This window comes from Camellia sinensis, chromosome 3, assembly GCF_055761805.1.
Source record: "Camellia sinensis isolate YWXY chromosome 3, ASM5576180v1, whole genome shotgun sequence".
Taxonomy (NCBI): Eukaryota; Viridiplantae; Streptophyta; class Magnoliopsida; order Ericales; family Theaceae; genus Camellia; species Camellia sinensis.
Genome location: NC_138963.1, coordinates 74519256 through 74528475, shown reverse-complemented (window position 1 = coordinate 74528475; position 9220 = coordinate 74519256). Strand labels below are relative to the sequence as shown.

Below are 9220 nucleotides of genomic sequence, written 5' to 3'. Positions count from 1 at the left end.
GAAAATCGAAAAAATAAAAATTTTAAAAAAGTAAATTCTGAAAACTAAAACCAAATAGAGCGACCAACTTCTAAACACATTAACAAAAAATTACTACAAAATGTAAAACCTAAAAAGTCAAAAAAAAAAAAAACCTCCAAACCCCTTCAAATCAAATACAGTCATTTTTTATTTTATTTATTTATTTGTTGTAAGAGCACATCAACTCAACAGCTAAAAGGCAACAACAGAACAAGTGTACAACACAACATAACACGACACAACACAGCGTAACAATTTCTAGGATAAAACTGTTATTGTTGAACAAAATGAGGTCTATCTCGAAAATTGGAAAGAAGGGGTTAACAACGTATGCAGAGATTGGGATTATTTATCAAATTAAATTAAACTATGTCCCAACACACCATTATTCGATTTGGTCACTTAATTAAATTAAATAGACACCCCCCCCCCCTCTCTCTCTCTCTCTCTCTCTCTCTCATAAACACCCATGAATGATGGTGCTCCTCACTCTCTCTCTATCTCTCTCTGTCATCACTTCAGTGCCTCGTCTCTTTCCTTCTCTCTCAATTCCTTGGTTTTCTCTTTCCTCATTTTCTCCATTATTTTTCTCTCACTTTCCCTCTCCACAAACAAAATTTTCCCAGAAAATCATCCTTGGTACTTTCTTAGCAACACAGATCTCTGAGTAATTTTCACGCCCATCTCAAGACACCCAGTTTCAGCTAAATAGGATTCTTCTGCTTTCGGATCTGCAGCTGAATTTGTGAAGTAATGTGGCTGCGACATTGTGGCTTCAGCTCTGCAATTCGTCAGTGTTGGCCTTTTGGTACTTGGGTTTTCAGTTAGGAACTCGGTTGGAGCTTCAATGGCGCCTTCTGAGCTCTGCATTATGTGAAGAAAGCCGCTGCCCTTGGTCCTAATGTTTCAAGGTTTGATTCCTTACCTCATTCTATTCTTTCTAGGGCACTCAATGTGTACATATGATATGTGGATATTAGGGTTCTTCTTAAGCTTTGGCTGGACTGCAAGAAGGTCTAGTGGTAGATCTGAGTATCTGCTCTAACTCTGCTGACAGTTGTGAAGGATTCAATTACTTTTATTATTTTGTTTTCTTGCTTAAATTTTGGAATTTTATTTTTAGAGTGGTGTATGTGAAAATGTTGGTATGTAAGAGTTAGGTAGGTGGTTGTTTGAAGTAGTCTAGATAATTCTATCATGCAATTTACACTTCTGAATTGCTTTTAACTATGGTTGTTCAACTCCTCAAATCCAAAAGGGTTAGGGAACTGTGATCACACTGTGTAGGGTTTTGATTGTGGTTAATTTAATCTAGTACTTAACATTACCTTGAACAGAGTTGTGTTTTTGTTGACTAAATTCAGGATGATTTGTTGGGTCTCTGATCCTAACAAGTGAAACCCATAATTTCTGGCATAAAATTGGTAAGTCTGTCTCCCAGTTTTCCCTCGTTATCACAGAAAGGTAAAGCTATTGTGCCTTGCAGTTCACTTAAAATTGTATTAAAGCTATTTTATTTTATTTTTTCTTTTAAAATGTGCCATCTCTGATTTGTCTTCTTTTTTCTTTTTTTCATTTTCTGTAAGAATCTTTGATCTATAGTGTGATATCCACTTCCTTCTGCATTTGCAGTTCACTTCTGTGGGTGGGTTTTATTTATTCTCCATATGTGTTTGTGTGTGTGTGTGGGTGGGGGCTTGCTTTGAAGGTGATTGAAAAAAGTCTTGTGCCTTATCTTTTTGTCCTTCTAAGATGCCTTCGCCTCATACTTTTAGATTTTGATTACTTTCTGTTTTCTTTTTGAATTTTTTTTTTTTGCAAGTAATGGACATTACGGAAAGAGAGATATAATGTGCTATGCTTTTCTTATAGAAAAGTTGAAAAAATTACTATTATGAAAGGTTATTAGTTAAAGATGTTTCAAAACTCTTGGTGATTTTGGTACTTCAAATTTTCAGCCTGCCTTGCTAATCATATGCAAGTTACAGTAGTACCCCTATGAATATGTATATAAACATATTTTATCAATAGGGGTATATATATAACCCACTTACTTTAAGGTCCTTCATTAAAAGGTTTTATGTTGATAAATTCCCATGAAATAATTATTGCTTGATATCAGCTAACTGGACAAAACTATTATTCTTTGTCGGTATGAACGTTATGTAAAGTCCTACTGGCTGATGGATATATGTGTGCCATTTGCTAACTATGTGGACAGCTTGTTCGTATTTGGCTAAACCATATTAGTCTCTAGCATTGGTTATTTCCCCCAGTTGGCTCATAGTATGGCATTACGTTGTTCAATTCCAAACTTTAAAAGCAACCCCAAGAATATAATATTGTTATGAACGGGTAGCAACAATAAAGGCACAAAAAGACGTTTTTTTTAAATTCTTTCTCTTGATTCCTTGTTTGGCTAATGTGAATAAGATTCATATACCAGAAGCTAACATCTTGACAGCTCTTGATTCTTGGGCAAATTTGGATATATTTTGATGGTTTAGACTCTTTGAGGAAGAAGGGAGGCATTTCTTTTTTATTTTTTATTTTTTTGACATTTCTGATGAACACAAACATAGGTGAATTACATTCTCTAGGTTGATTGTGCAAAATGTTTCTATTTCTGTCTTCTTTTAAATCCCTGCACTAGATCATCGCAGAAGCTTTGTTGATTTTCCTTCTGATTTTGGGTACGATGTGGTGATTATTGTTACAATTCATGTTTGGACAGGGTAGATTACCTTTATTTTCTCATTTCTTTATGGTAAATATTAATCAAAAGTTTGCTATTTGGGCATCTCATGTTGTTTTGTGGTCTTTACTGAACCAGGAAAACAACAAGGCCTATACCAGTCTCAGTTCCATACACCTCGTGGTGAACAATTCCCCATGAAAATCTGCCCTATTTTTCCACTGCTTTCTTCCCTCTTTGTTATTGTTATTCTTCTTCCTCTATCTCTTGCCGATCTGAATTTGAATTCGGATAAACAAGCCCTTCTCACCTTTGCTGCTGCTGTCCCTCATGGTCGGAAGCTCAATTGGAGCGCTGTTACCCCTATTTGTTCATCTTGGGTAGGCATCACTTGCAATCCAGATGGCACCCGTGTGCTTGAGCTTCGACTTCCTGGTGTTGGACTTGTGGGCCCCATCCCGGCCAACATTCTTGGAAAGTTAGATGCCTTAAGGGTTCTCAGCCTTCGTTCCAATCTCCTCAATGGAAATCTTCCTTCTGATATCCTGTCCATTCCTTCCCTACAGTTACTCTTTCTCCAACATAACAACTTCTCCGGTGGCATTCCAACCTCTTTTTCACCCAAACTCACTGTTCTTGATCTCTCGTTTAATACCTTCACTGGCAATATTCCACCATCAATTCAGAATTTGACACAGCTCACTGGATTGAATATCCAAAACAACTCCCTTTCTGGACCCATTCCCAATGTCACCCTCCCAAAGCTGAAACATTTGAATTTAAGCTACAATCATCTTAACGGCTCGATTCCATCTTCACTCCAAAAATTCCCCAATTCTTCGTTTGTTGGAAACTCTTTCTTATGTGGTCTACCATTAAATCCTTGCTCCCCCGTATTCCGTCCACCTTCTCCTACATCCTTTCCTCCACCTAAAGTCCCTAAAAGCTCCAAAAAGAAACTCACGAGAGGTGCTATTATTGCCATTGCAGTTGGAGGGTCAGTGATTCTGGTCCTCATTGCTCTAATCATGTTATTGTGTTGTTTGAAGAAAAAGGATAGAGAGGGAAGCAGTGTGTTAAAGGGAAAGGGCCCTAGTGGTGGGAGGAGTGAGAAACCAAAGGAGGAGTTTGGGAGTGGCGTGCAAGAGCCTGAAAAGAACAAGCTAGTTTTCTTCGAAGGCTGTTCATATAATTTTGATCTCGAGGATTTATTGAGGGCTTCGGCTGAGGTGTTGGGTAAGGGAAGTTATGGGACTGCATATAAGGCTGTCTTGGAGGAGTCTACAACAGTGGTGGTAAAACGGTTGAAAGAAGTTGTGGTGGGGAAGAAGGACTTTGAACAGCAGATGGAAATTATAGGGAGAGTTGGGCAGCACCCAAATGTTGTGCCTCTCCGTGCTTATTATTACTCGAAAGATGAGAAGCTCCTGGTTTATGATTATATCCAGGGCGGCAGCTTGGCTACACTCTTGCACGGTATGCATTTTCCATTTCTAAACATTACAATAATTATGTTTTAATTGGTAAAGGAAAAGTTTAGGAATACAGAAATTGATTGTAGATTCGGACACAACCCTCTCAAATGTGGTGGGTCTTACCTTTTTTGTAAGTCCCACACCCTTGTGAGAGGGTTTTGTCTGGTTTTGGGTTCTGTGCAAGTAGAAGAAATGAATGGTATAAGTATGGGCTGCCCATTAGGAAGATGCGAGATTAGGCTTGAAAGTAGCAAAAATTTGCACAACTAGTTCAAAAATTAGCTTTCCTTCTAGTCTTGAGCCTCCGAGCCAACCTCGATTCATAGAGACGAAAACTTTTTCATATACATATACATTTTTAGTTTTTTTACATTACAAGATTTAAGTATCTTCACTTTTTCAATGTTGAAGTTTGATATCCATGGAAAGTCTTAAACCCTCTTTCAATATGTTTGTGCTATGCACTAAGCTCAAAGCACAGTACCTCCACTCATTCTCATCTTTTCATTATGAAGAAATACAATTATAACAATCATCACCAATAAATAACAAATACCAATCTACAAAAATATTTCTCTCTCTCATGCAAGGCAAAATTGAATAAAATTGACTACTTGACTCACACCGCTCCACAAACTGTAATTTTGACAAATTATCCAAGATACATGATCTTCTCAAGCTCTTTGCATCAATGAAGAGATTATCATCAGTATAATATTTTTGATGGTCTATATCTTATACTCAAGACATTTATACCCAGGAATTTTGAAGCTTATATTAGATTAACATTATTATGTAGTCTGATCAAGTTAAAAGTTCTTTATTAGTTAGGTACAATTTCATTTGGAAAGCTTATTAGGTGGTAGGTTACTAAAGGGCTGAAATCATCTTGTACTTTTGCATGAACACATAGTAAACAGAAATCTGACAGCTCTCTTATTTGTGCATAGAATATTATTTCTGTTGGTGAAAATCCATTAAAATCACTCGATTTCAATAAAATAAAATCGCAGGGAACAGGGCTTCTGGAAGAACTTCACTAGATTGGGAGTCGAGAGTGAAGATTTCCCTTGGAGCTGCAAGAGGCATTGCCCATATTCATTCCATGGGTGGTGCGAAATTCACTCATGGCAATATCAAGTCCTCAAATGTCCTCCTCAACCAAGACCTAGACGGTTGCATCTCCGATTTAGGCCTAGCCCCACTAATGAACTTCCCTCCTACTCCGTCTCGACATGCTGGGTACCGTGCTCCAGAAGTGATTGAAACACGAAAGCACACTCATAAATCGGATGTGTACAGCTTTGGTGTCTTGGTTCTTGAGATGTTGACGGGAAAACAACCGCTCCAATCACCTGGGCGTGATGACATGGTGGATCTCCCGAGGTGGGTGCAATCGGTTGTGAGGGAGGAATGGACTGCTGAGGTTTTTGATGTTGAGTTGATGAGGTTTCAAAACATCGAAGAGGAGATGGTGCAGATGCTGCAAATCGCCATGGCATGCGTAGTAAGGGTGCCCGATATGCGACCAAGCATGGATGAAGTTGTCAGAATGATTGAAGAGATCCGGCAATCTGACTCGGAGAACCGGCCATCATCAGAAGAGAACAAAACCTAGATTTCAAATGTGCAGAACCCCCCATGATTGCATTGAATGTTGTTGTTTTCATTCTTCTTTTCATTAACCGATTCTAAAAAATTCATCTGATTCAGGATACAAGGTTCAATGTTTCAGAGAGTGAATCTATTCAATTGTTCGATTTTTCTTTGGAATTTAATGGCATTGTTGTTACTCTCTTTACAAGTGTTTGTTTTTTCTCATTTTTATTTTTATTTTTTAAGAGTTGTTGATCTTTAATGACCAAACAGACACTAGTGATTTTATTTTATTTTGGGTTAATTACACTTTACTATGCTTCCGCATTCATCAAAACTCACTTTAGCCCATTCATTTCAATTCTAGTAGTTTACTCATTATAATTTAATTCAAGTTGCATTATAATCTTTCTATCCATCTATTATTAAGGGAAATTAAAAGTGAAGAAATCAAAGTGAGATTTTAATAAATGTATAAGAGTATTAATGAGACGAGAAAAATATCACATATGAATTACATAACAAGTTTCATCGGTTTTATTAGTATAAGATGGATTGAAGGGTAATATAATAACTTGACTTGAAGTATAAGATATTGATTGTCACAATTAAAAATGAAGAGACTGGAGTGAGATTTTGGTAGGAAGAAGAATTGGAAAGGTGCCTCAGTGTAATCAATCTTTTTTATTTTTAGAGCATAATAAAAAAAGTTTCAATTTCTTATAAACTTGAACATTGCTACAGACCGTTCAAAAAAAAAAAACATTGCTACAGTGCTAATAGTGTCCGAGCACAGCAATGTGATGACATGTTTCGTCTAGTTCTAGAATCACTCAAATTTTCCCAGCCGGGACAAATCCAACATAGGCCTAGTTCTATATATAATTTTGATCTAAATTTTACTTTAGTCCAAATTTTACTTTAGCTCTTATTATTTTAATTTAAACAATTTAGTCTCTGCACTTTAAATCTAATTTTAATTTGGGCTTTTTGTCTAAATTGGACGTTGAAATTAACAATTTTGAGACAGTTGTCAGATTTTTAAGGTTTCAATTTGGTCATTCTGTGTAAATTAGAGGTTAAAATTAATAATTTTAGGACACTTTAATTTTTTAGCAAAAAATTAAACGGAATGACCAAATTAAAGTTAGACTAAAAATATAGAGATCAAATTATTTAAATTGAAACTATAGAGATTAAGTGAAATTTGAATCAAAATATACGGATATTAGGTGTAATTAACCCTATTTTATTTTATTTTTGGACATTTTTATACATATTCACATGGTGCAAGATCAACAATGTAGGACCAAAGGGTATTACCATTTGGCAAAAGGTTTATTATTACTGCAATGCCAACCTGATTTACCAACTATAGATGTGAGGTCCTCCTAAATTTTAGAAACGCTAGTACCAAAAATGGCCTAGTCAGTTATGAGAGGTTCAAAACTCACTTTTGTTCCTCCATTAGATTTTGGGACTCTCTTACAATGGCAGCAACTTCAGGACCATTGTCAAAGAACCCCAGCGGTGCTGCGAGCTTCAACCGAACCCTGAGTCGCCGCGTCTACTTCTCCGATGAGCCGCCACCCAAACCCCAGACCAACCCAAAACAATGGGACTCCAACAATGACACAAATCATGCAGCAGAAGAAGAAGAAAAAGAAGGACGTGCCTGCGGATTATGCTGTGCCTGGACTTCCCTCATCGCGGGTTGCATAGTTTTGGTTCTCTTGTTATCTGGAGGACTATTCCTATATTTTCTCCAATCCGGTTTGCCTGAATTCCGCGTCAAGAGGCTCGACTTTACAAAAATTGAGATAGTCAGCAAAAATCAACGAACGCATCTTAGCATGGATTTCCAGATACTTATCAATGCGACGAACAAGAACGAAAAGCATGGCCTGTCTTATGGGCCGTTGAAAGTTAAGGTGTCCGCAGATGAAGTGAACCTGGGGAGCCTAGAGCTGTCGGCATTTAAGCAAAAGCCGAGGCAAGTGACGCAGCTGAAACTGCTCAAAGCGGTGAGGAAATTGGAGGTGAATGCAGAGGATGGACAGGCATTGAAATCGGATTACAAATCGAGAGAATTGGTTGTGAATTTGGTTTTCAAAGGAAGCATTAGTATGAATCTTGGTGGGCAGGTCTACAATGGGTTGCCTCTAACTGTGCTGTGTGATGACATTGCTCAATCTGATATTGACAATGGTCTCCAGCCCGAGTGCCGTGTCAAGATGTTCACCTACACATAAGGTTCCCCTAACTTGCCTCTTTTACCATTTTTTTTTTACATTGTTTTTGTTTTTGAATTACTCACATCCTTTATTATCTACATTATTGATGTGACGGTACAAGATTTTTTCTCTCAAAATTTCTCTATTCCTTTTATCCTAGTGTACTTTTAGTTATACAATTATTTCTCGAGATTTTCATGTTTCGAAATTCCTATCATATTGTATGACTGTAAGTACATTGGAACGAATGGATAGAAAAATTTAGAGAAACATTTTCGACATCCTTTATTATGGTTTTTGGATGCATGCCTTGAGTTATTGTTATGACTTCTATATTTCTTCTAGTTATGGATTCTCTGTCTTCAAATTTCTGTTCCCTTATCTCAAAAGATTTATAACTGTTACATTATGTGAGAATTATGAGGTGTAAGAATCTCAAGATATGATCTAATAATAGTGATTATTTTGAGACAGGGGAATAGAGGATGTTATGTTGTTTCTTTTACTATTGTTGTGACGCCACAAAATCCTGTGTCCTAAAAAATCTTTTATTTCTCCATCCCAGTACATTTTTAGTGAGAGATAATCGTTTCTCAAAATTTCCGTATTTTATAATTTCTACCACATTGTGTAATTATAAGTGCATCAAAATTATGTATCCATATTGAATAAGTTTTGATTAACACTTTGTGCATTGCAATGCTTTGTGGATGTGCAGTTGAACATTGCAGATTTTGGGAAGCTTGTGATGATGGTGCTAGCTAGGCATGAACATTGCATTGCATTGTGGAGTGGAGGTTCTATTTTGCATTATTTTCCCAAGAGGGCCTAAATGTTAGACAAGTAATAATCAACCACGAGCAAAAGTCTGCTGAGTTAGCCTATAGAAACTTGTTTGCTTGGAAAATGATTATTAGCTTTGTAACATTTTTGACGTTATCAGTAATGTTTTGTTCATTGTTTACCTGATGCCATTGTATTGTTTGTCTTTTTAAAAAAAAATGACAACGGGGTGGGCAGGTTTGTAATCTCTGATTTCTGTTCCCTCACTTACTTTATTGGGGTGACAGAAAATTGGGAAGGTTGTGGGAGCCCGGGCGTGGTCAAGGAAAGTTTTGAGCTAATCAGGTTTGGTTTGGGATGTGAATTGATTTTTTTGACTATTTTAATTTGAGATTAAAAAATCTAGTTTAGAATAA

The 9220-nt window shown here is 36.8% G+C and overlaps 2 protein-coding genes across 2 annotated transcripts; both read left to right on the top strand.

Moving 5' to 3' along the window:
* The first annotated feature begins 335 nt into the window (after positions 1-335).
* LOC114279390 (Leucine-rich repeat protein kinase family protein) lies at positions 336-5995 on the top strand. The gene is made up of 3 exons (XM_028221618.2): positions 336-932; positions 2855-4192; positions 5205-5995. Exons 1-3 carry the CDS (start codon positions 923-925, stop codon positions 5807-5809), a joined length of 1953 nt encoding a protein of 650 aa, XP_028077419.2. The 5' UTR covers positions 336-922; the 3' UTR covers positions 5810-5995.
* A 1057-nt stretch (positions 5996-7052) lies between these two features.
* On the top strand, positions 7053-8990 carry LOC114279345 (uncharacterized). The gene is made up of 2 exons (XM_028221578.2): positions 7053-8040; positions 8740-8990. Exon 1 carries the CDS (start codon positions 7278-7280, stop codon positions 8037-8039), a length of 762 nt encoding a protein of 253 aa, XP_028077379.1. The 5' UTR covers positions 7053-7277; the 3' UTR covers position 8040; positions 8740-8990.
* Positions 8991-9220: the final 230 nt, after the last annotated feature.

What these genes read in the sequence shown, in the direction of transcription:
- LOC114279390 (XM_028221618.2), top strand. An exon ending in CTTGGCTACACTCTTGCACG is followed by an intron (nt 4,193 to 5,204) that starts GTATGCATTTTC and finishes ATAAAATCGCAG; the next exon opens with GGAACAGGGCTTCTGGAAGA.
- LOC114279345 (XM_028221578.2), top strand. Translation starts at nt 7,278, where the DNA reads ATGGCAGCAACTTCAGGACCATTGTCAAAGAACCCCAGCGGTGCTGCG.